The 27,949-nt window shown below is 33.7% G+C and overlaps 1 protein-coding gene across 6 annotated transcripts; it reads right to left on the bottom strand.

Moving 5' to 3' along the window:
* Positions 1-69: 69 nt before the first annotated feature.
* Positions 70-27,949, bottom strand: LOC6646182 (dnaJ homolog subfamily B member 6-B). Of its 6 annotated transcripts, none has more exons than XM_002068651.4 (7): positions 27,392-27,949; positions 2,644-2,825; positions 1,854-1,963; positions 1,443-1,694; positions 911-1,114; positions 513-834; positions 70-450 (listed from the first exon to the last, which is right to left on the bottom strand). In XM_002068651.4, the coding sequence occupies exons 2-7, from the start codon at positions 2,706-2,708 to the stop codon at positions 345-347; spliced, it is 1,059 nt and encodes a 352-aa protein (XP_002068687.1). In that variant the 5' UTR covers positions 2,709-2,825; positions 27,392-27,949; the 3' UTR covers positions 70-344. The 6 variants fall into 6 exon arrangements, with proteins under 6 accessions (XP_002068687.1, XP_046866356.1, XP_023033540.1 ...); XM_047010400.1 differs by lacking the exon at positions 27,392-27,949 and adding an exon at positions 27,235-27,252; XM_023177772.2 differs by lacking the exon at positions 27,392-27,949 and adding an exon at positions 7,929-7,994.

The following is a 27,949-nucleotide window of genomic DNA, read 5'->3' as shown; positions in this document are numbered from 1 at the left end:
TGATGATCATTAGATTTGGTCCTTTTTTTCTGTTTCGTCTCCATTGTGTGGACATTAACAAAAAACTCGTTTATGTATGATAACTCTTAATTTTAATGTAAAACAAAATCTTTAAACGTATCTCTCGAATATTTGAAGAATTTCTAGTTTTTCTTCGAGGGTTTCGTTTTTCACCCCTTAATATTTTTTCTTTTATTTTTATTGTTTGCATTTTAAATTTATGACTTTTGCTTTGTTATCGTGTTATCTCTCTCTCTCCGTCTCTGTGGTTTATTAATATTATTTGATGTTATTATATATATATTTTTTTATTAATTCTGTTTTTCCCCCATTTGATTTGCATTTTAATTCGTTATTGAAGATAGTTTTTGGGATACTCCATTCACAGTCTTTGATTTAAGGATGTCATTTTCATATGAAAAGACAGTTTCCTTGCCATTTTCGACAATTCTGTAAACAGAAGGAAAGAATTGAAATTCCATTCTATTAATTCGATATAAAATGGAACTCACCGCTTGGTCATCAGCTTTTTGCCATTGACAAACACCGTGGAGGTTGAGGTGCGTTTAACGGCGGCATTGGGTCCACCAGATATGTGGGTAACGCCGCTGCTGCCATTGCCTCCACTTGTCATGGACGAGAAAGAAGTGAAACCGCTGGTTGGCATGAAAAAATCCATCATTGAATAATTGACCATGGGCGCCGCAAAAGGGGAGGCCAATTTATGCTGGTGATGATGATGATGATGGCGAGAGGCTCCAATACCGCCATTACTGCTGCCGCCATGTCGCCGACTTGATCCACTAGAAGTGCCATTCGAATGGCCATTGGCATCTACAAAAAATTGGCAAATTAAAATTAAAATAAGTCAAAATTAATTAATAGGGTTCAAATTTTCTATTAACTTTACCTCTAAAGAAGTCGGCAAAGGGTGAATTAACGCCAAAGAATTCACGGAAAACTTCGTCGGGCGGTCGGAACACAAACGGAAAGCCACCCATGATATCAAAGTCATCAAATTCATGTGTGTTATAGTGATGACGGGTATGTGAGCGATTCTGGCGATCACCAAGTCCATCCTTGCCATACTCATCGTAAATGCGACGTTTTTTCTCTGTGTAAATAAGTCAGAAACGGAAAGGGTTAATTTACAATCACTGATGTATAAATTATTTCTCAGAGATTAGTGGAAACATTGCTGCTGTCGCTTTGGATGAAAGGGGTTAGCTAAAGCCTCACATTCTTCTGCTTTATTTTTGCATTTAGTGCCGACAAAAATAAACAAAAAAAAAAAAACAATCTCAAAAAACACAAACGTCAAAGCTTGGGTTAAACAACCAATTTGGCGCCCAACGTGAGGGCGAGCAAAAAAAAAAGATACGATAAAAAACTCAAACAAAAACAAAAATTAGCAACATTTTTTTTTTTGCCTTGCTTTTTACCAAAAAGTTTATGAAATGGTGTACCCTCGAATAAGTTACGGAAGGTAAACGCCTGATAGCGATTACCACTCCGTCTGCTTGGATAGTAATCATAGTCGTAGTCACGACCATAACTTGATGAAGTGCTGCCACCGCCACCAGCTCCGCTGCGATAGCGGGAATAATAGCCATTCGATGTGTTGGAGGAGGAGGAGGAAGTTGCTGAGGATTTATGCAGTGTGGCTCTCGCATCGTAGATCCTTCGCTTACGTGCTAAACACACCAACACACACACATAATACAACCATATAGACCCACATAGATATATTAATAATGTTTCGATAGACTCGTTTGTTTTTGGGTATTCATCTTGAACCACCTTTTTTTTTCTTCATCTAGGATATAAATATGGATTGGCAAAATAATACTCACCATCGGATAGCACTTCATATGCTTCAGATAGTTCACGAAAACGTTTGTTGGCCTCCTCCAAGTTGTCTGGATTCTTGTCTGGATGCCATTTTAATGCCAATTTTCGATAGCTAAATACGAAAAGAACAATATTTTGTGTTAATTTTTTGATTTTTAACAACTTTTATTAAGTATTTTATGAAACCTGCGAAGTTCTTAGGACTTCAATCTGTTCTTTAAGTAAGTAAGAAAGCAAGTTTAAAAAATATTATTAGATGAATATATATCACTGGTTGATCTAGGTGTAGATTTTGGAAGTGAAATTGGTCATTATGGGGGTAGATATTGGTTTTCAATATCGATATTTTAATAGTTTAAGAAGTAGAATATTGTCCTTTCACTTATTTAGACTTACTTAGGCTCCGAAACTTAACTATATACCAAACTCTTTTAAAGATATGAATTTCTATACATTCTTTTTAGATTATAACTGTAAGACCAGTTGAATGGATTTATTTAGATTTAATAGACATATCATAAGATCCGACAAAAGTCAATTACTGAATTGAGTGGCTTTTACTATCATATTTAAGATTGTGCCTAAATATAGCTTATTTATAAAATATTCATATACTTGGGACTTTATAATTAAACTGTGCCTTTCTAAGTAGCCTTTCCTGGTTCAATAGATCTTAAATCAAGAACTGGGTTTATAATTCATATCATATTTGGTTTTTATATATCGCCAAACTTAAAAGGATTTCCTACTTCCTTCCTACTCAAATATACTCATAATTTTTTTAGTACTTACGCTTTTTTCACTTCACCATCGGTGGCTGTGCGTGCCACATCCAATACTTTATAATAGTCCACCATTTTTGTGTGTTTGTGTATATACTTTAAGTTATCCTTATTATAATGATTAACCACTTCGGTTGCCCTCTAAGCCTTGTTTTCCTTGTTTAGTCGTGGCTGGAACTATCCTCTATTATTCTGTAAAAATAAAAAATATGAATTTGATTAATTAATTGCTTAAAGATATACTATTTATTACATACACTTATTAAATAAGCGACAGTTGTTTAATTTTTTAAACATAATTTAATTGAATAAAATGAAGAGAGAAAAACAGAACAGAGCATAAAAAGAAAAGCAAAGTTAGATAGATAGATAGAGAAATAGATAATAAAACAACAAATTATTGTCACAATTGTATGAAATAAGAAAAGCAAAGTCAAAGGCAGCTTTGGTTAGGGCCGATGGCATTTTTCGAGTTCAATGTCGTACGAAAACCTCATTATATTATGGCAACATTGCGCCCACATGAGACCCCAAAACAAACCAACTGTATGTGTGTGTGTGAGAGTGTACCAAGAGCATAAAAGTGGTATGGAAGGGGGGAGGGCGTTTGGGGCAACTATAGGACCAGCGTTCGCTTGGTTGAGCGTGCGTTCAGTTCAGTTCAGTCGTCCATCAACTTTTCGGGGCAATTTTCGTTCACGCGTGTGTGCCGCTTGTGTTCCCTCTCTTCTGACCCTCCTTGGAGGCACTACTTCATGTCGTTTTCTTTTCCCCCACTATTGCTCCACTATCTATTGTTTTCACACACATTTTCGTGCAAAATAGTCGCTAATTTTATTTAATTTATATTGTTTGTGTATGAGAAATGATGAGGGGCCCCCTTGACACAATTTAGTTGTTGCTGTAGGTTTATATCAAACCTATTACAACAGATCATGGAAAGTGCTGAGCTCACAACTTAAATTCCTAACGACTTTGAGATACTCTATATTAAAACTTATTTAAAATATATACTAAATACGAAATAAAAGATAACCATTTAGTCTCTCATTTAAAATAATGGTTTGAAACGTTTCTTGGTTTCTTAAGAAACAAAAATAAAAATTTTGTCAATGTTTAAAATTTATTTGGAATATTCATATTTTTAAACAAATTTTTGTATTTAATTGGAATCATTGGCAATAATATGTTAATTAAGATATTTGACATGAGTTTTGTCCTAAACCACAAAAATATTACCCAAATATAGTTCCTTTTCTAAACACTAATTTAATAGTCTTAAGGTCAAGAAAGAAGACGTATTTCGAATATATAGCAACTCAATTGAATTAAAAACGATTTCAAATATTTTATTTTGAATTTAAAGTTATATAATTCAATAAAGGCTCTTGCCATATTGTACAATAAATCAATTTTGTTATTCCCAAAAAACTATTATATTATTTTACTTTATTGATGACGAATTTTGTGTTGAAAGGCGGAATAAGTAGATGACTTCTGATTTCTACTCCCTAACATTCAGATCAATTTCTATATAAGGCAATATCTGGTAGCTATTCTTCTCAATAAAAACACTAGATTTCCATAGAGTTGTAATATCGGTGTAATCACGAAAATGTTACACTCATATTGATATAGAAATGTCTCTATCTATAACTATAAATATATGGGATCATTTAGTTCTATGACTTAAGTCATTCCTTAGGGACCATAAGAGATAGTCTACAATTAATCATAAAGCAAATTTATACTACCCTTTTTATTTGCAGGGTATACATACATACAAAAAAAAAACAAATTAGCCTTAAGCTAAATGACAAACATTATGGTATACTGTATGAGCAGGTTTAAGAGATTGTTGCTGGTATTGTTGATGAATGTGGGCTGTCCACTACATTTGAAGTTCTTATTGGGGCAGTAAGCATATTGAAGATATATACAACTATATATGTATGTATGTCCATAGATATGTACACATATGTATGTTGGTATATGTAGAAATCTAGTGCTAAACATTTTTTGTTTAACAATTTATGACTGTGAATGTCATGCGTGTGCGTAGCGGCTAATAAATTTATCTATTATGAATAAAAATACAAGCTATTAAAGTTGACATATAGATTAGCGTAAAAAGAATCTCTGTATACTTAAAAAAAACACAAACAAACTAAAAGACGAAATATGTACCACCTGTACCTGGATGAAGGTAGATATTTCAACTGACTAGGGGGAAAGTTCTTTAAGGAAAAAAACATCTTTTCATATGAGCTCAACAAGTTGCAAATTAAAATTAATTTTCTTAATTTATTTGGCAAAATCTAAATATGCATTTCTATCTTAATTAAATTGAATTTCTCAAATGTTGCAAAATTGAAATTTCTGCATAAAATCAAAACAAAATAACATATTGCTATTTTATGTTTTTCTTCTTTTTTTTTTTTGTTATTTATTTTTATATGCATATATTTTATATATAGAAATAGTTGCCTCACTTATATATATTGTAGATATATCTATGTATAGGTATATATAGTTTTAATGCCGCCTGCCTGCCTGCCTGCCTATATACCTGTTGACATATTCGGCAAATTCTAGGTCGTAGGTGTAGGAACTTGTGTAGCATTGTCTAAAACCAGCAAATGACGACGACGACGACGGCGACGTCGACGAGAACGTCGTATGGCCAGCCATCCGCATGACACACTCGTGTAGATCGCACGTCAGCGGAGATGGAGATCGAGGTGCTGATGGGGCAGCTGCTGGGATAGGCGCAGGAGGAGAAGGAGGCGTCGAGAGAGAGAGGCCTGCTGCTGGTGGCTTGAATTTCAGAGTCGTTTGCACTGGTTGCTGATGCTGACTCAAATCACAGCATTTAAATCGAATCTCTGATCTGAGACTATATCTTATGGCAGTCACTCAGCACCTTGCTTTAAATCCCCCCCTTACCCCAACATCCAACTGGTGCTGGTTGCCTCTTGGTTTGAGTGGGCGAATGCGGCGGCATTTAAGGCATTTTGTAATTGCTTGCCGGCAGACGAAAGAAACCAGAAAAATAACGAAACATGGAATGGGAATAAAGTGGGGGAGTTAGAGATAGACAGATACAGAGACAGAGAAAGAGAGAGAGTGAAAATATATATGTACAACTTTTGTAAGTTCTTTCGTCTGGTTAAACAAGTTAACTTTTTTTTATACAGTTACCATAAAATAAATATGAATAACTTTTCTAAAAATAAAGCAATCATAAAAGAGCAGGAAGAAACATGACATAAAGTAGCCATTTTTTTAGACCAAAAATAGCTAGATCTACAGGCAATAAAAGCTACATCAGTTAGGGAAAAAAGCCAAAGAATAATTTCTAATTTTTCACTTTGCATAAATTATTTTAAGAATAAAGGTTTAAACAAACAAGTTTACAGAGTTATTTCTTGAAATAAGAGACTCTAGCCTTTAAAAATTAAAATTTAAGTTTAAAATATAATAACTACTTGTCGTATACGTAATAAAAATGCATTTATTACTGTGGTCGTAGTTTTTGATCTCAGCTATTCGTCATTTTTAAAAATTTTCCCGATACCTTTTCATGAAGGAAAATAAATCACATCTGAAGTGTCAGATTCTTAGTTAAGAAGAAGAAGGAAATATCTCCCACTGGAAAGCACAATATAGCGCATTACGCATACGACATGTATTCCTTATGTAATTAATCATCAACACAACAAGTATTATCCCGTTATTTTGCTAACAAAAGCTTAATGTGTCGTAAAAGAAACATAATTCTAAGATAAAATGTCATTTGCTAGAAAAAATTATTTACAACCTTTAAATATGATATATAATTTTTAAGCAACTGTTTGCTAATTTCTAAATATATTTAAGTAAGATGTTATTTTATCTTGAAATTGTTAACTCTTGTTCAATTTCTCTATGTGTAGAGCTATTTTCAAAATGCAATTCATTTCAATGGTTCCTAAATAAGTGAATATAAACAAATTGTTCATTAAAGATCTTTCTATCTACCATATGTATTAGTCAGTCTGATAGCTATTTGTTGTATATAACGATTTACTTTTTTTTTTTTTTGATGGGTATGAAGAGGTTTTTTTCGAGATTGTGAATTACAGACTCAATGAATCATTGTAGATAGTATCTAAATTAAATATTGATAAAGTCTAGATAATATTCTCTTCTCGACTAGGTCAAAGTCAAAAAAGGGTGTGGCAATATTATTATAATATTGTATAAACAGAGTTAATCTTTGTTTGTCCTCCTACTCATATTTACACTGGGTGGGTATATAAAAGTCGTACAGATTCGCCTTTTTGAATCTAAGAGATTTGATTTAGGTTCTCACAAGAAACTGAGTCACTTCACTTAATCACTTCTTTTTCATAAAATGGGGAAATACCAACATATCACAATATGGGAAAGTTCCCCTCAGGCTAAACATAATATTGATAAGACTCGCATTAATTTAAAGAGTATGAGAACTGCTGCCTACACGCGAGACACAGGCACAGACTGTGGATGGAGACGTCCGAGGCGGAGGAGATGAAGAGATGGACTTCCAAACCTGAAATCGGTCCAAAAAGTTATGTATGCGGTTTGGTTTAGACGTCGTCGTCGTCTGATGATGATGGTGACTATGCAGAGATTGCTGCTGTTGTTGTTGTTGTTGCTTATGCAAATTACATCACCCCGAGAAACGATAACAACTTTGAAGACTATCGATTGAAGTTGGTTTCGGATTCAGGGGACCGAGGAGAGCTTGCTCTGCTATGATTTTGTTTTCACACTTTTACAATTGCTTGTTATTTCAATTAAACTTTAATGGTGTCACACAGATAAACACACACAAAATCAGCTGTTACATGGGGAAGAAGCGGCAGCAGCAGCAACAGTTGGTTGCGTGCTTAGACATGATGAGAGAAGAAGATTAAAAGAGAACTAGGCGAGAGGGAGAGAATGCGTTTGAGGGGGTCAGTATGTGCGTGTTGATTGAATTTGTAAATCATTTTGCCATAACCTACTTCTTCTCTGTTTTTCTTTTTGTGCAAATGCAATCAATACTCTTACACACACACACATAGAGGGGAGATACAACACACATACTAAAACAAACTGATAGAGGCCAACATATGTATGTATATATGTATATGTAAACTCGCGCGATAAGAAAACGTTGCGCATTTAGGAAAGTCACGCAAACCGTTTTAAATACTTTTTTTTTTGTTTTTTTTTTTTTAATTTCAAAGAGAGCGAGGGAGGAAAAGAGACAGGCAAGATGCAACTCACTTTTTATATTGAAATTGTAATACTCGCTAATAATATTATTGTCGTAGTCGTGGTCGTTGTGCTTGACGTGTATTGCACAAACATTATAATCAAATATTGAAAATCAAAATATATTAAACTTATAGTAAAACGGCGAAAGAAAATTAAAAAAATTAATATTTTTAATTTCTCCGCGCTCACGTAAACGCCCGGCAGAGTTTCGTAAAGAACTGAGAAATGCAGACAGAGAGAGACCCCCAAATAGAGAGTGGGGCTATGTGTGAGAGAGAAAGAGAGACAGCGACTGGGGGAGAGCGCCAAGATTGAAGAGTTAAACAGCTGACACAACAGTATTGCCATATCAGCTCAGGCTGCGGCAGAGCGGGCGTAGACATAGAGAGAGAAACGTGAGCGAGATCGAGAGAGAGAGTGTGGGGGAGAGAGAGAATGCGTGTGTGTTTCACCTGGTTCAGTTCACCGGAAGTAATTACGCGATTTCTTGTTTTTGCCTCCTAAAAGCTTATTTTTGAAATATTTATCATTTCATTTTTATCATTTGTATTGTTGGGGGCTTTCTTGCTTATCACCCCCCCAACCCCAGACCCTTATAAGTGAGTAAGATCAGTTGTTTATAATTTATTAAGTGCTGCGGGTCAACTTCCCCCTGAGGTTACCCTCAGTCAGAGGACTGACTCCAGCAACTGTGATTCATCTAGTTTCACAGAAATTTCTTTGGCCACTATAAAAAATGATTCGATTGGAAATACATTTTCGGTGATATTTTTTTCTGAATATGAATCTATTATGTTGACAGAAACGTTAAAAACCCAAATAAAATTAACTTTAAATGGTTTCGACTCTATGATACCCTGTATCAAGTACTGTTCATCCAGTTATTTCTTTATATCCGTGGAAACAACAACCCAGATTTTCTTAATTCTTTATGTTTTCAAAACAATGGAATAAAAGTTTCAAATTTTTATCATAAAGTTCAGGGTACATAAACATGGACGAATGTAGAAAATGTTTTATGGTAGGGTCTGATAAAAAATCTAGATTCTCTGAGTCTTTGTTTTATAAGGATATATCGAAATTAAACACTTTGCAAATTCAGTTTTTGGGAGTATAAAGATATGAACAAATTCAAAAATTGTAGATTTCGGGGGTGTGTATTAGATTATATGTATATGTATCAGATTATATATGTATCTTTAAATGACAAAATTTGTACGAGTAGAAGGCTATTATAGATAATATTTTATTTAGTTCTTTATCTTACATTGTACTTTTTAATTCCTCACCAAAAATGCATTGAAATCTAGGTAGGACTAATATACCCTTCCACTCTGTAGTGCTAAAGAGCATAAAAAAACCGAGCCCGAGTTCGGCAGCAGCAAAATGTTAGGGCATTGAATTTAAATATTTAATTTTAGCACAAACCATCGACGACAAACCGATGAGACGTTGACGCCGCCGTCACTGCACAGTGTGACTAAAAAGGTTAAAAACAAGAAACAAAAACAATGAGGAGTGAGGAGAATAACTTTGCTTGGTTTGATTGTGGCAGTCAGAGGTCAAAACGAAAAAAGGGTCACCAAATATCGACGTTGAAAAGGCAGTTTTAGGTCACATTTACATATTGCTTCCTAAGACGTAAAAGTCCTTTGGCCTCAAAAATATATCGCGATGAAGTCGAATTATTTCATTACAAACAATCGTACAATCGTATAGGGCTTGTATAACTGGTTAAGCAATGCTTTTCAAGTGCATTCGTTGGTTATAAATTAAAGAAATGTTTATTTAAAGAAAAGACCATCATTATATTTCGCCGCATGACCTGCCCCATCATTGTGTTCACAGTTCTTTTCAAATCTTTGTTGTTCCACAGTTCCAAATGCGGCAACAGCAGCAGGTGGGATCTGTGGGAGGAAGGCGCTAACCATATATAACACCATACATATTCATATATCCATTTATATGTGTATATATTTTTGTGCGAAAAAAAAACACGAAAACACTTGATAAAATTGAACAGCGAAAAATATTTATTTTTGGATTAAGAATTTTTATAAAAAGAAAAACCACAACATACAAATACAAAAATTTTCACTGAATGAAGAAAGCAAGAAATGTATGTGAATGGAAAAAACCGCGGAACTAGAGCAAAGGTAAGTAAATGGGCAAAAAAGTGAAACAAAATTGCAATTGAAAGTGCTTGGGGCGTGGTATCTGGTGGATTAGACAGAAAATTATATACTAGAAGTATGCAAAGTACAAAGAGGGGAAAAGTGGAAACTCGCCAAATTGCACAATTGTTGTCTGTGAAGTGAAAAGCACAACAGAGAAACATAGAAACAAAAACAGCAGCAACAACAACAACAATGCAATGCCAAGAGGCAACAACATCAACCAAACAGCAAGACCTAGAAATAGACACGTGGGCGTGGGAAATATATCTATTTTTAAGATATAAAAAAAAGCTTTAAACCTCAACCCTAACCCCCTAACCCCATCCATCCATCCATCCATCCATCCATCGACTCATGCCCTCTCAAATCTTCAACGTGTATCGTTTCTTGTAAATATTACAAACTACATTGCGGCTGGCTGCTGATTCATTGTTGCTGCTGCTCTGTTGCCGCGTGATTCCCTCCCGCTGGCAATTTGTTTAATAGATACACACACTCTCCTTCACTGCTCCCCCTCCTCCGATAGTTACATGGAAAGACTTTTGTAATATTGCCCTAATGTGATGGAGGGGAGGCTCGGTCTTTTTTTTATGTTACATGCTTAAGGGGCGTGTCTCCTCTATATGTATATGCACCATTTCTAATCAAAATCATTCGTTTGAGGCAGACCCCCCCTCCAACACATAAACAACAACAAAATTATGTGCATCAACTAAAAGCTGAGCACTGAAAATACCCTGTACATCTAACAGACTAACTCCTCAGGGAGGAGAAATACTCTAAGTGGCTTCTAATTAATTACGTACATTTTTTGTTGCTAATTTATGTTAATTTTTACGTTAACACCGAAGCGTTAGGTTTGTAATTACACCTTATCTACCTTTTAACGTTTCTTAACACTGCTTTGCGAACCGTTAACTTCTCAACTGTGACGCAACTACCTCTAGTGGGTGTAACTTTTATATACTCTTTCTGGTATTGCCTTATAACTATTAAACTACATTTGAGTGTAAATTTTAAAGAAATGTATTATTTAACGTTTTTTAACACTGCTTGAAGAACTGTAAAGTTCTGAACTCTGACTCTTCTATTATCTAGATTGACAAGAAATGAGACCAACTTGTGTATACTCTTTCTGGTATACCCCTGGTATACTCATAAAACTACAAATCATTGTTAATTCAAAAACTCTAATCGCAAGTAATCTATATTTTAACATTTCTCAACACTACTTCAAGAACCGTAACGTTCACAACTCTGATTTTGCAGTCTTAATAATGGCAAGAAATCATCTATAAATGATTTGCCTAACTTGTATATACCTATCTTGTTATTCTACTGGGTATAAAACTACAATGTAAATTTCGAAATATTCTATGTGTAATTTTTGTGGCTTTTGTTAGATTTTGAGTTTGTGTGTTATTGGTTGAGTGGGAATGGTTATTTGGGTGGGCACTTTGCTGTGATTTCTGTTTAGGTTGGGCCCTCGAGATTACAAATGTAATAGAACAAGTAGAGCACACCATTCAAATAGGACTTATAAAGGGCTTAGCTTGGCTTAAAAGGGGAAAAGTCGTTTTTAAGTGCTTTAGAAAACACATTGGACACATTTTTTTTTATTATTATTAATTAAGAGTTGAATCAACTTTCTGTTGACTGATAATTCTTTGGAAATTTGCATAGCAAATCAAATTAAAAGTTTTATTAGATTAGGTCGTAAGAGTTGAAGAATAAACCATTAATTATAAATCCCCCTGGATAACTTTTTTTTATTTTCTCAGAACCAGCTGGATGCTTACTCTTCAAGTTTATCTGTCAGATAAATATTTACCGACTTCTTTCTTGAAGTGGCTGATTCAAGCATACACTGATCTAATCTAATCGAGCTTGTCAAGTTTCCCCCAATCTTACTTTAGTGTGTGCGGGTGTGTAAAAAGAGAGACGTAATCATATCGAAGAGAAGAAGATGACGACGTACATTGACTTGGGGAGTCATAAAATACGTTGTGTATATGTTGTATATGTTTGTATGTCTCAAGAAAAACTAAATAAGGCAAAGTCAGCTTTAATGCCGATCACATAAAAACTACCCACCATCCAACCATCCATTGATCGGTTAAGTAAAATAACAAAAACCTGTAGCCGGATGATGATGATCTCAATAATAAAATACATTCAAGAAAAAAAAAAGACAGTTTTTCTTCACTTTTGTATGGTGTATAAACTTTTGTTCAATTTGTGAAATCGCTGAAGGGGAAAACTTCTACCTCACATTGTGTTGTGTGCAGTAGCATTTCTCTCCTTTGCAAGATCCATAAATCTAACGATAAATATCACTCTCCCGACTACTGTGTGTGCCAGAGAGTCCGAGTCTTAGTCCGAGTCCAAGACCATGTCTGTTGCATCAAGTGGAATTGGTGGCATCTAGATCAAGTCCACTTTTGAACAATGAATGGTTTATTTTTTCGCTTTTGTTGAATGTGCAGCCGTATGTTGCATTGACAATGAAGTTATTAAAGCGCAACTGCAGCGCAGAGACAACAACCGCAAAAACCACATTCATCTAACGAACCAACCACCTGAAGCTCTATTTTTTTTTCTGTTTTTGTTGTTGTTTTGTCTTGAACGGAAATATGTGATTAGCTTTTGGCTAAAATCTCGGTCACTTCACTCAAACTTCACTCTACACATGATTCCCCCTCTAGCATTTATCAGGCCAAGCAACTTCATAAATCTAGAAGGTGAAGACAGAGTAAGATACTAAAAATAATTTTATTAGCGAAAGTCAGTCGACAAAAAAAAAAAAACAACAACCAAAAACAACTTTAGGGCAGAGCTCTTCTTGATTGATCGTTAGGTTTATATTTAAGTTGAAGAATTGAGTTTAATTACTCAATTTGTGGCACGTACTTATAGTCAGTGAAAAAAAAACAAAAAAACATTTCCCAATTAGATAAACCGCAAAAATAACTAGTTTAGTTTAAGGAATAGACACCGGGAAAAAGGTAAGAGGAGATAATAAGTATAACAACAATTTAATTAATCTACAAACTGTTATTTATTTTGGTGTAAAGTAAAAAGGATTTAAAAGTGTTGTATAAATAATTATATTGTAATTTAGTAAATTTCAAATTTGTATTAACTTTATATGGAAAGTTTCCATTGGAAACCATTCAATTAACAATGATGAACTAAACTACAGTGAAACCTCGATATAACGAATCTGAGGGGGATCGCAAAATTATTCGTTATATCTATTGATTCGCTATAGGTACTGAAATGTAAAACCTTAGTCCTTTCAAGGGACTTAACAAAAAATTCGTTATATTGGGTTTTTCGTTATAACGAAGTTCGTTATATCGAGGTTTCACTGTATATACTTTTGTAATTATTAAAAAAATTTCTTTTTATGAAGCAAATTAGATATATGTATTTATCATCACTAGAATTTATTGCTATTAAGTTTTGTAGATTTTGAAGTTCTATCTGAAAGTCTATTAAGATTTTTGTAAGATTTATAAAGTGTTTAGGTTTAGGTTTAGTTTATTTTAAAGATATTATCTATATCACTTATCGAAATAAAGATAAAACATTAGTTGAAAGACAGCTAAGAATCATCTTTGTATTAAGCCACAAGGTCGTTTTAAATTTAAATGGAATTACTGATGTTTACAAAACTTTATTAGCTAAAACAATAAAAAATAAAGTGCCTACTTTTACTTTAATATAAAAGCCGTTGACAATGTTGGCGAAATTGCCAAATTTCGTCACTTACTTCATTTAATTTCTCTTTAAATTTGGCGTTTATTACGCTTTAACAGTTAGATACTAAAGGTTAAAAAAGTCTTGTGACATAGAAAGAGTTACTTATTGTCAAAGGCTTTAAAAAGTTCATGCTTTAGTTTACTTAAAAAAGAAAGAAAAAGAATAAGAATTAAACCAAAGATGATTAGACATCCTTTTGCACTTCTTTTCTATTATATAAATTTATTCTTCCAAAGACATATTATATAAATTTATTGATCCTTTACCAAATTACATGTTAAAGGCAGTCCTCTTAGTAATGACCAAGTATTTACCTACCCAACTAGATGAAATTATGTGACAAAGCTGACATTAATGTCATTTGACCTATTTTTCAGTATGGGACAGTTGGGGAAAATTCCTTATCTTTCTTACTTAAATGTTTTTCATAACTCAAAGTGTGTCAATATGAAAAAATATAGACCACCAAACATGGCTATTAAGAATAAATTGAACAATATATATCGACAGTAAGTTTAAGTCGTATATGCCAAAAAGAAGTCTGGGACTCAAGTGTTTGGAAAAAAAGTTTAAATACAATAATTATTATGAAATTACTCAGCTTTAATTGCTATTTTTTTAATTCCTTCTCTCACAATCACTAATTAACAATCTAAAAATAGTTTTAATCATATTTTAAGTAATTACTCATAATATAAGAACTATTATTAAGTTACTAACTAAAGTTTAGATCTTTAATGTTATGATTTCACGTTTCTAACAATTATTTTTGCTTTCCAATTACTTCGATTACTTCATCCATGGTATAATTGTTCAAAGTTTTATTACATAGCCAATTGAAAATTGCTCAGTTTTTTGTTGTCTGTATACCTTTCACCCATTTTTTTGTGGTGATCTTGAGGTCAACACTATGGAGCTACCATCGATGACTCTGTGCGGACCCCAAGTGAGACTTGGGGCAAAAAAATAATAATAAAACATAAAACAAAAGCAAAGCCAATAGCAGCAACCAATTCATAGTAGACGTTGCGTCGTCAGCTTGGTCTCCGGACTTGACTTGGTCAGTGCCAACGACTTTAAAGCTCTCGACAGATCGCAACAATCCAAAGACCAAATGACAAGCATATCTTTCTTACATATATAAAAAGTGAGCCAGCCAGCAGCCTCTCTTTGTGTCTATGTAGGTTTATTTGCTTTAATAATTATTATAAATAGAAGAAGTGGTGGTGGAGAAAGAAATAACAATAACAAAATGAAAGCTGAGCTGATTGGTGAGTTTGTCGTCGTTTGTTGGCTTGGATGATGGCGCCTTCAAGTCATACAAGTGGAAAATGAAACCAATTTTCCAAAAGCAATTTAATTTAATTGATTGCAATAATCATAAAATATAACGAGAAAGACAGTAATCAATTTATAATTGAAGTAAAGAAGTAATTGCTACGAAAAGTGCAAGTAATGTATAAAATGTGACCAAAACGAAAGTGTTGGTAAACGCTGTTTCAAAAACAACACCTTGGCTCTTGTTAAGGCCTTGAAAAATTAGACCCCAAGACATTGTCTGAGAAAGACTCGTGTCAAGATAACAAAATACAACAAAACAAAAAAATATGATTTGCAAATTGAAAAAGAGTTGAGTTGGCAAATTAAATACATATTATTTACCATACATATATATACTTATACAACAGCCAAGAGGGAGAACAATGCAAAAATCATATGAATTATTATAACCAGAGCCAGAGCCAGTTTCCAGCTAGACAATGAAACTCTGAACTGACGCATCATCGCATCGCATGCTTCTTAATTAATGGAAATAGATACAACAGAAAAAAAAACCAGTAAAAAAATAAGCGAAAACTCTTCTTACATACAATCAGAGACTTTTGGCGCTGCGCCTCATTGATGAAGACCTTCGTTGTTATCGTCATCATTGTCGATTCTTACTCGGAAGAAATCCAAGCCAATTAACATTGAAGTCGTAGACCCCCCTCCCAGGCTCATTCTCTATTTCTATCTATAGCTAATTGGCTAAACTTATGCTGCATTATATCATTTCAAATGAAATCTATTTAGTTTTATTTCATTTAGGTAGCAATTATATGTACATATATAAGATAGCCAACAGCGACGATGAAGACGACTCAAGGTAACTTTAATGAATCAAATTGCAATCTTGGACTTTTGTTTCGCTCTATCAAGGGAAAAAGTAAAGTGTCAAGAATGAAATTCTTCCAAATAGCCGTGGAGTAAAAAAAAGTGTTTAATTGGCAGAAATTTAAACGTTCAAATGACATCATTTGAAAGTTTCTGATATGAAACAGAAGCTGAAAATAGTTTTACTGCAATCAGTTGGTAGGATAGATATATAATTTACGAAAAGTAATTATTGAGAAAACTCTACCATTCTTTGCGAACCGGAAAAGTATCAAAGATCGAAATGGGGTCAGAATGTAAGAGTTTGTAAAGCTTTTAGGCTTCCTGGTGGAACTCTGCTTACCGTAAAAAGAAGGTGTCCTATGACACTGGTGAATCTTGGATTTTAATTTCCAGAAAGCATCCTTAACCTAGGATCCGCTACTGTCTTATGACAATTGGCATAGGTTTCAGATTTAAATTTCCTCAAAAAGCTTTTACTTGAGTCTGTCCGAAGGGTTTTTCTCTACTAAGTGGTTTAGCAACTTATGTAAGCTGACGTGTTTGTGGTCTGAGTCAGCAAATTTCTTCCTTATTTAATAAAATTTAACAAATATTGTATATTTCAATACAATTACAACAAAATTTCATGGGGGAAGGGGAGGATAGAAGTAGGGTAGTGTAAGGAAGGGTAAGGAGTCTTGAGGCCAAATGGATTAAATATGTGATAGATCCAAAAAGACATTTTTTTTCAGAAACAGTTTGATATATTATGTAAAATCTGTTTTAAGCAACGAAAAGTTTGCAAAGTCAACTTACGCTTTCTTGGGGTACTTTTCTTTCTACTTCTTTTAGCTCTAATCAAAATAAGAATTCATTTAAATCAATTTCAATTAAAAATTGATCGTACTTCGCCCTAAAAACTTGTACATTTTGAAGTTAAATTTTGTTAACTGATTAATCGAATAAATAAATAAATAAATACGAAAATTTGTAATGGTCGAAAGCAACCGCAACACGTGTAACCCAGAAAACAATCAATTCGCCTTTGGCAAGAGGCTTTCTCATGTAATTCCCCATGAAGAAAACATAAGCCCTATAACAAGTAGACATGGGAGACATGAACGGAGTTGGAGTTCGAGATGGTGATGAGGATGGAGTTGAAGGAGGTGGGGGGAATGGGCATGGGTATGTCTTGTGGGGATATGGATATGGTTAGTTTATGGTTTATGGCCAGACATGAAAGTGGTTGCTTCATCTGCGGGTAGACGACAGACAAGTGCCGCTCATTAGATGGACGAACCGGTTAATTTAAATACCCAAAGCTAAACAGATGATTGATTCATCATCATGCACAGTTAGTTAGTAAATGAAATGAAATAAAAAAACAACAAAATTAACAAGAAAAGATTTTCACTGCATCATCGTCCATCGCACTATCATCATCAACCGCATCCTCAGTTGCTTCTTCTTCAATTTGGACTTTGAGTAGGCGATGTGCCCCAAAGTGTAGGGGAGAGGGAAGAAGACAGAAGGGGGAGGAGTTTCAATGACGCTGACAGGCAACAATTTTTATGTGCGCTTCAAGTGCATCCGGACATTTATTCAATTTATCTTCAAACAAGCTTAGCTCAAAAAATATATATACATACATATATATCGCAAGGCAGAAGAAAGAAGCCAACTTCAAAACTCAATGGCCAAATACCCGTTTTGGTAATTAATGAAAAATTATCAGAGCCTCAGCCACAAAACGAATGCTCAGCCAAGTAGTAACTAAATGGAGCGATGCATCGGTTCGACCGACTGGGCCAGGAGTTTGGAGGGAAGACATCATCGATTGAATGCGGCAAATTAAAGACCCATCAAAGACGTAAACCATTTTAGATATGAGGAATTAGGAAAACGAAATACATATAAAAAAAAATAAATCCGATATCTCTAATGGCACAAAAATTGAGGAAACTCTTAAAATGTAGTTAAGATATAAATCATTTCTTGTTTGGCTCAAAGCTTAAACAGAAACTGGAAAATTATTGTTAATACTCAACAAGGAAAATACTTTTTAAATGAAAATTTCTTACATTTATGTAATTTAAGGATAAGGAGTGCAGGATCTCAAACTTCAAATCCTTTTATGGGTTGATAGATACTGACTTAGTTCTCAACATATTTTCAAACTTAAAATTTTACTTTTCAAAGATTAAGTAAACATACTAACATTTGAAATGATGAGCAAAGTGTTACATTAAGTTTGAATAATTAATCAATAGATTTAGTTGAAAGTTAACTTTAAGTGAGTGTTTCAGTTACTGTTATTAAATTTTAGCAATTAATGCCTTTAAAAAGACAAATAATGTTTGGAAAATGTGAAATAAAACCAATAAAGAAAATGTACGGTGATATCTTCCTCTTCTTCGATTCACTGGAAATATAAATCCTCATAGCCATCCTTGGTTAATTTTATTTCAGCAATCAAAGAGAGCTTTGGCTTTTGGGGTAGAGTTTTTTGGTTAATTAACCAAATGCCTACAATATGCACAAAGTGCTTTTAGCGCTTTTCATTTTTGATGCAGTGGTTTGTTGTTGTGTTTTGTATGACTTCTCAAGCGTGTGACCGGAGGTGAAATTTTTATTTTTCATTTTCTATGTTTTTGGGCATTAGAGAAGGTAAATGCGGGATGGGGCAGGGGGAGGCGGAGGGGGAGTGAGGTGATTGGTAGTTGGGGGAACTGCCAAACTGAAAACTGGCGATAAATGTGCACAGATATGTTTGGCAGGCAGTTCGCTGTGGCTGCGGCTATGGCTAGCCAGCAGGCCGCTTTAAATGGACAACGACAACTGGGAGTGGGTCACACAGCTGCACAGCCAAACATCGTTGCGATTATAGGGATCCAAAAGAGTCCCCCAATCAGACCGATCGACCAAAAGACCGACCAACCGACCGGTTCTCTACTCCACTTCGCGGCACTTTTCGATTCTTCTTTTTTTGACTTCAAAGCGTAAATATTTCAATTTATTTATTGGACATGCGTCTCCGCTTCTTCCACGGCATTGAACACTTTCTTCTTCCTCCGAGAAAAAAAAAGTGTGCCTCGATCTTGACTCTTTAAGTCTCCGGGAAAGCGCACACGCAAACTTAAGAGACTCCCAAAATGTATGTCAATGGCCTGTTTTAAGTTTTTTTCTTTGTCTTTCTTTTGGGGAGGGTTAGGGGCCCTTCTTTTAATTTTACAGACTAGACTGGGGCGTGGTCGTGCAGATTTTCACCCAACATGAAAATGAAGAGTGAAAACGATTTTCGCCAAACAAAAAGAGGTGTGTGTGTGTTTGCCGTCAATTGCAGTCCATGCATGACCCGCGCGTATTAGGTACCAAACTCCATTCCACTCCGGAGGAAGGGGCACGCAAGGGTATAATGGTCTCGCGGCTTGTCATGCTAAATGGGTGAGGTGAAACTACGTTTTGTATTTTGGGAGCAACTACCGAAATACAAAAATAAAAAAAAAAAAAAGTGCTTTGAGTAGATTTGTATTTTTTTTTTCTTTCTTTCTGCCAAACTGTCAAACGTAAATTTAAACACGTTTTCTTTTGGATAGGCTTGTTGCAACTCGATTCCCGGAGCCGAGTCACAGAAACAGAAACACAAATGGAAGTGCGTGAGGTATTTTTAATGGGGATTGATTGTCTGTCTTACTGAATGACTGTCTTTCTGTCTGTCTGTCTATCTAGCTTTGTGTCTTTGTGTGTCTAGTGAAGTTTGCATGTTAATTGGTTTCAACTAGCAAAAGTTGGAGGACCTATAAGTTGGGTTCACTTCAGGTCAGTTTGGGTTTATTGTTTTTAAGTAAATTTAACTAGTTGGGATTACATTTTCAAGGATTGGTCAAGTGGAGTCGTGGCGCATATGGTAAATTTTCCATACGACATCAGACAAAAGGTAAACAATGGGAGGTGAGTAGCTTTTAGCAAACGAAATTCTATATACTCTAAAAGTCTGTTTGAATAGAGGAAGACATCTCTATGTCTTAATAAATTTCTGTTTGTAGAAAATTATCTTTAGATAAAAAATTGTATGAGAACAATAAGTTATCTTAGAAATGCTGCATAATAGTGATGCGAAAAGTCCGATTGTCGCCCCATACACCCCATACTTATCGACAATCTCTGTTTTTAACGATCGTTTTGAGAAAATAAGATTTGATTAGATTGATCTTATTGAAATTAATCAATTATAAGTAAAAAAAGCTTAATAATTTAATATTTCCTTGGTTTTAAGATTTTTAATAGGAACTATTTAGCTTAGTTAGGGCAAATAAACTTAAGTATATAACTTATTAAGAATATGTCATTTTGAAAACACAATAGTTATATTAAGAAGTTGGTTAAGAATCAATTAAACCTAAAGATCAGAGCTGTTTTTAGACATTAATTCCAAATAAGTTGCTATGGCTCTCCAAATTGTATGAAATTCGCTATTGTGTAAGCAATTTTCCAAATAATAATAAATTCCGAATAAATATGTGGAAATCGCTAACTTTGTCTTGATTTGCTTTTGTCTTTAAATTTATACATTCATTCGTTTACTAAGTTTTTGAATTGTTAGCTTTTTAGTCAATGTTTCAAATAAAAATTTAAAGTAAAATATTTAATTTATAATACACAAACGTTTCAAAAATAAATTCAAAGTTACAAATTTATTTTATACTACACAAACGTTTCGAGAATAAAACCGGTTTACTTTTGAAAACCAACGACAAAGCGTTTGAAAATATATTTTAAAATAAAGTATGTAATATATGGAAACAAAGATGCATCGCCTTCAATTAAGGCACTTCTAGTCATACTTAATGACTAAGTGATAGTACTTTTTTGCTTAACATAGGGTATAATAAAACGCAGCTAAAACAAACAAAGCTTAGACAACAACAATAAAACGGTCGTTGGACGCGCAGGCGCGCAGCGCAGTGCGCCGCCAGCAGAGCTCGAGCTTTAATATGCAGTCAGCGTAGAAATGAGCCACAGAGTGGGAGAGTACAACAGAGAGTGGGAGAGCGAAAGAGGCTTGTGGTGGGGGAGCATGTAGGGGGAATGAGGATCCAACAAACAGCTGCTGCTGCCGCTGCCGCTGCTGTTGTTGTTTTTTCCCATTTTTTTTTTTGTTTTTGTTTTTGTTTTTTGTTCTGCTGCCTCAACTGGTTTAACAATAAAAGCAAAGCTCACACAACTTTGGCGTTGGCGTTACTTTTGAACGTTTAACAGACAAGACTATGAAAAAAGTAGAAGAAAAAAAACTGTTTAACGTCTTTTTTGTTGCTTCTCTCTTCTCACACGACTTGACTGGGGCTTGGCTTTCTTTGAGGAGGAACAAAAACAGAAAAAAAGCTAAGAAAAAAAAAACATACATAGAAACTATACATAGAAAAAGATCAAGTAAATTAATTCTAAGCACAGACTTTGAGATACTCATTAGCAAAGTATTCTATTTAATCTTTAGCAAACAGTTCCACAATCAACAAAAGATCAATGTTGATATATACCGAAAATTGAGGAAGTGTCTAGTGTTGGTTAGTAAATAAAGTAAGATTAGTGTAAGTAAGGTTCTTGCAAAATATCTCTGATTTCAGTTAACAAAATGTGACACATTTGATCAATTTACTGAAAAAAACAACTATTTCAGAGGTAATTGCAAAATTTATGTCAAATGATTCATAAATAATTTGTCTTGAGATATTTTGATTAGCAAAAAATGCATTAGAATTATGCATTTATATTGAAGTTTACACAATTCTTTGAATAACTGTTTAAAATAAGTATTAGCAACGGAATTACTATGTCAAAAATGGTTATAATGAACCAAATGAGATAGTTGAATTCACTTTGATAGGCAAAAACTAACACATTGATAAATTAGTGTTGATAAAACAATTTGAAAGCCAAAGACCTTTTAGGTTTAAAAAACTAAAGTACAAGTAAAGGCTAACAAGTACAGAAAAATTTACATATTGAATTTCAGGTAATACTTTTTAAGCCCCTCAAGTTGTGCATCTTACATTTATATCATGAACAGGCTTCGGGTATTACAGGGTATTACAAATGGTAATTTGTATGCTGCTTTTTTTCATCTACTCTTTTTGCTTTTTGGTATTATGTCTTCCTCTCCTCTCACTTGCCTGGTTGTTGCCTCTTCTTGCCCAATCGCATGTCTCACACGCGCTTCTAATGTCTGCCGGATGATCATGGTGAGATGATGATGATGGCATACAAAATACAACAAATAAAAAACCCCAACAACAACGAGACGGAAGATTTTTTTCAATTGATTTGGAAAGTGGCAGCAGCAGCAGCTAATGGGGCGTACGCCTAGCGAAAAGTGGGCGTGCCCCTGCCACCACAACCGACAATAGTCGACTGACTGTGCCACACTTTTTGATGAATTAGCTGATTTAAGTTTGCGTTTTTTTTTTTTGTGGACTTGCAGCTGCTGCAACACTTGAAGTATAAGTTTAGTTCATTGAGCCGGATCATGTCCAGCTGAGACTCATTAAAAACACTCACAAATCACACACACTAACACTCACACACCGACTGATGGTGTGTGATATGTGCAGGTCAAAAAAAAAAGAAACAAATGTAAGTGTTGTCAGGCTTTTGCGGACTTAATGTGCCGCAGAAGGAAATGTTTCCAGTGGGGAAAAGACCTTGTGATTGATGGCGCTTGTAATAAAAATTATACAACATAAAAAGAAAATACGGTCATTAATTTTAAAACAACACAAAAATGTTTATTTTATCTCTCTTGTAATTGGGCAATGAACTTCAGGACTTCCGTCCGAGTGTCAAATATCCTCGAGCCATTTAAAGAAATTGAGTATCTTAAGCTTTTTATTTTCTGTAATAAAATTTGAATTTAATTTGAGAGCACAAATTCATTATAATTAAACTGATTTAATGGGAAATTTTGATGGCCATCGATCAGTAGCGCATCCTGGAGGTCTATGATGAAAAATCAACAAAGCTTCGAACTATTTCTCCCAAACCTAGATGGGTTAGTTACAATGTATTTCTCATAATCACTTTAATTATAAATAAAACATTAGTTTGTACACCGTCTAGAGTCTAAACCTTGGCCAAAGGTTTGAGACAGTTTAATATAATCCATCTATCAAATTTTGGTAACTGGTACAAGGTCTTCAACGATTTGATCTTCAATTGATAACTCAAGTCTTTTATATAAGCCCTCAATGTACATAGGAAGCCAATGCCAAACTTCCGTCTTTGCCTTTTTATAACAACATTTGCTAAATATACCCAAATGCATAAGAAAGTACATACCAATTCGCATGTCAACTCGATTAGATTATTGTTTATTGTGGGTAATATTTTCTATATAGATATTGATTTTCCTTTCTTCTGTATTTCTCCCCATATTGGCACACACTCAATTGGGCTTTTGTTTCTACTTCAATATAAAAAATATTTTGTTTGTAATGCCTAGCGCCATGCCAATTGGACATGGTTATATATATAGAGACACAGAGAAAAAGAGAGATAAGATATAAATAGGACAATAACGACATTTGTATGCTCTATACGACTTGAGCTAGTAGACTTAGAGGACAATAACTACTTTAATAAAATCAATAATTCATCTTACAAAAATGAATTTTAGTCTTATTGAATTTTTGTTTTGGAATTTTGAGCCTCAGATTGAAGTATACCTCTCCTAATAATAATTTAAGTTAAAATTTATAAGATTATACGTATTACAATTACAAATTGTTCAAAACAAATACCAACATTTATTAAAAAACTAAAAGTTGCTCTTAAAACCTAGTAAATCCAATCACAAATCATATTTAATGGAAAATTCGGTGACAATTATGAGTTGAAGCAAACTAATTAAAACTTTACTGATCCCACATCTAGCCATGATAGTCAAGAATGTATATTTTTTATCCATCTCAAAATACACTTAGATTGTAGAGTATTTGAATATTGTGTCATTGCTTTTTGGTGTCTATCATTTATAGTTTTTTTTGGTTGCTGTTGTTGTTGTTAACAGACACAACAATTACAAAACGAATTAAAAAGAAGAAGAGGAGAAAAAACAACCGTTTCGTTAACAACGGGCAGGGCTCAACTTAACGTAGAATTGGGCCCAAAAATGAGGTTTGGAAAGAATTCAAATAAGGGCAAAGAAGCTTCATAGAATATATGGCTTAAGTCTTATTAGTTAAAATTCTGTTAAATGTTGGTCAGAATCTGCAGGTCAAATAATAGTAAAACAAACATTTTATCGATTTAGTAAAGAAATTAGTAATTCTTTCTTATGTATTAAACTTTTATAGAAATGCCTGACTCTTTAAAAGTTAAGCTTTTAACGTAAGATACAAAACGGATTATCTAAACTTTTGACATTGTTCATTACAAAGAATGGAAAAAAAATTCAAAGAAAAATCCATATTATAGTCATAAGGTAATAATGTTTATTTAGTTTAGTATATGTATGTATATCTAATATATGTATGTGAATACAATGAAAAAATGATGATGAATAGTAACATAACAACAAAATATTCTTTCTTTCAAATATGTATGTAAATATTTTATACTACCAATTGTTTCAATTTTTTTGATAAAGTCAAAACTTTATCGGTTATTTGTCGACCTTGTCAAAGGTTTGATAAAGTAATAACAAATGAATAATTTTAGAAATTATTTTAGATTTGATTGAGTTACTAGCTGCATCAGTCAAAGAATTTTAAACAATAACATGTTTGTTTCAATAGCTACTAATAACTTTTTTAAATTTAGTTTTTAAGACGATTTTTAAAACAATAATTGAGGTATGGTTAAGTAAAGAAATGAATTGGCCTCTATTATTTCAATTTCATCTTTTAAAAATATCTTCGAAAAGTTTTAAAACATTTGATCATTTTTCTAGGCCCCCCTCTCAACGGCATTAGCTTTCAAGTCCGTCCCTGTCAATTGGCAAAGCTTAAAAAGACTGTGTACTTAACTTTTGTTAAAATGAAAATTAGCCATGCTCATTGTTGCAACATAAGAGAAGCAGTAAATACAACAACAACAACAAAAGCCACAAAAACGTGTGGCAAGAAACAATGCCTTGACTGAGTTTTTCTTTTAGATACGGAAAATTGCTTTTTCATTGCAGCAACAACATAAACAACAACAAAAATGCTAACTTGACAATTTGATTGTTAGTATTATTGTTGTTGTTGTTGTTATTGCTGTTGTTGGGGTTGGCAAACGGAAAAATCAATTTGATTTTTAATTATAGTAAATTTGAGACAAACAAATTGCAAACTGTCCAAAAAAGGCAAATTAACTTAAAAACAAAAAAATAACAATGAGAAAAAAAAATCCAAAACGTTTGTCAGTTTGAGTCAGCAGCAAGAGCAACAACAACAACAACAACAACTCTCGTTTAACTGTATCTGCCTATCGAGGAAATTTTGACGCTGACAAAAAGGAGACAACAACAATAACAACATGACAATAAGTCAAAATCTCTCATGCCAGTGCAATGAACCGTTATACGCACCAAATTAAGGTGGACAAGAAAGAGAGGGAGGACCACAACTGAGAGCAATCCAAAGAGAGCGAGATTGCGAGAGAGATACTTTCGATTCTTGAACTTGTCAAAATTTGTGCTAATTAATTGCTTTAATACGCCTTTTCCTGTTGCCATGCGGCCGTTACTTGACTATTGTTGTCTCTTTTATTCCTTTTGGGTAGAGTAGGGTAAAAAAAAAGCCCATATTGAGTTCATGGCTCGCCAAACACGTTAAATAAAGTTCATAAAAAGGTTTATAAAACTCATTTTTTTCTGTTGTAAAAAAGTAAAGTAATAAAATGGATCAAGGACTATTTATTTTCTTTGGTATTTGCTGCTAAGTTAATGCACGTGATATATGTAACTGCAATTAATTTTCGCAAACATACATATGTACATACATATACAGAAAATATGAAATAAACGACATATGTACATACTTTTACACTTAAACTATTTAACTACTTGAGGATAATAAATCACAGGGCTATACTAGTTAAGTACATATTTTAAAAATATAAGTAAAAGTAAACATATCAAGGTTAATTTATTCATCTAGGCAAGTTTAGAGCAAATTAAAGAGAGTAAACTTCTAACAAAATGGAAATTTAGATACAATATTAAAAATTAAGGTCACATGATCATTTTGAATTTATTTCACTAGGGATCCATATTCGGTGTCATATATGTATATGTAACTTTCGGCCGACTTCAAAAGACACTACAAAATAGAGTAAGAAGCTAAATGGACCTTTTATTTACCCTCTTTTGAATTCGTTGCATTATCACTTAAATATGGTGGAGACATATTATAAACAAAAGGCTCCAATGGCGCCAGAAACAAGAGTTGAATATGTCTGCCCATGAGAATGTTTATTTACTGGAATGGTGTGAAGTTGCGAATGTTTGTTAGGAAGGGGTTTATTTCGAGTACAGTGAAAACTCGCTTTCATCTATCACCTTTGAATGGACAATATCCGGATATTTTTGATTATAACTTATTTTCAGAATAGTTTGGAATTTTAACATATTGAATATCCTTTACCAAGCAAGCACAAATTTCTATGGAAAAAATTGTTATTAAACGGTATTCCCAAGTCGAGCTTTGATGCTTTTTTCACTTGAAAAGACACGCCCAATAAACTTAAACAAAGGCAAGTTCCACGTCTTAAAGAGTATCTCCGTTTCGGTCAAGTTTAATCTTTTGCCAAAAAAATAAAGTAGTAATTAAATGAAAATTAAACCATTTTATTTATTCACTGCGTGACACCACAAAACACGATAAAAAGAGCAAAACTACAATCATGTATAAACATTTATAAGATAAGAGGCGATAATATATAGAGAAAACCAAAATCAAGCTAAATTCTATATATACATATGTATTTGTGTATAAATATCATTTATTTGGCATTTTGTTGACGGAAATGTCATACTCCTGCCGCCGACTGAGACAGCAACAATTACAGCATTTTATTGATTTTTACAACAAATAAATAAGCGAATGGCACGAAGCAGCTGCTTGGCTTGCGCCTGCCTCATGTTTTTTTGATGTTTTTTCTATAGATTTTTGCTCAAATTCAATTTATTTTTGCAATTAATATACACAAAAGTCTAGTTACTCTTTTTTTTGCAATAAGAATTTCGCACTCATACATACACAGAGAAACACACGCGCTCCGCTTCAATGTCAACTTTGCCTTTTTCTTGGGTTTCTTCTTAAAAAATATATATGTATGTATGTTTGTTTGTATGTATGTATGTATTTGAATGTATTTATCTCAGTTTCTTTTCGCTTTGTTTGTTGTTTAAATTACCGGTTATAATGCTGCTGGTTCCTCCTCCGATCGGCGTAGAAACGCAGAGTTTTATTTTATTAATTTTATTCAACGCTGCAAATTGCGCGCGAATTTAGTTTTGTTTAAAGAATTTTTGTTGTTTGCTGCACTCCGAAACACGAGTAGACAAAAGGGTGAACACTTTTAATATTTTGTTAATTCCATTTGATTCTTTTCGTTTTATTCACTACCCTTGCGAGAAAGGGACAAAGGATGAATGTGCTTATCCAAAACTCCACAAACTCGAAATTTTCCGACGTCGACGCAACGCACGTCCGTTTACTTTGAAATCATAACAAGAACAATCCCGGTTTTATCCTATTTTATTTTTGTGTCCTTTTTGTAACTAACGTTTTTACCAGCGCAACTTAAACTTTAATATATTCGTGTGTGTGTTTCTGTTCACCTTCGGGTATTTTGTCTAAAATCACCTTTTAGGCCGCCGTTGCTGCTGCCTCTTGTATTAAATTTAATTAAATATATCATCAATAAGTAACTAGCACACACGTCCGTTCACTTTGAAATCAAAACAAAAAC

This window comes from Drosophila willistoni (genome assembly GCF_018902025.1).
Source record: "Drosophila willistoni isolate 14030-0811.24 chromosome 2L unlocalized genomic scaffold, UCI_dwil_1.1 Seg72.1, whole genome shotgun sequence".
Classification (NCBI taxonomy): Eukaryota; Metazoa; Arthropoda; class Insecta; order Diptera; family Drosophilidae; genus Drosophila; species Drosophila willistoni.
The sequence above is the reverse complement of the archived record's forward strand: the minus strand, read 5'-3'. Positions and strand labels throughout refer to the sequence as shown.

Coding starts and splice junctions, on each gene's coding strand:
- LOC6646182 (XM_002068651.4), bottom strand. CDS start 2,708: ATGGTGGACTATTATAAAGTATTGGATGTGGCACGCACAGCCACCGAT. Junction 1,964..2,643: donor GATGGTGAAGTGAAAAAAGC/GTAAGTACTAAA, acceptor TTTCGTATTTAG/CTATCGAAAATTGGCATTAA. Junction 1,115..1,442: donor ACCATTTCATAAACTTTTTG/GTAAAAAGCAAG, acceptor TTATTTACACAG/AGAAAAAACGTCGCATTTAC.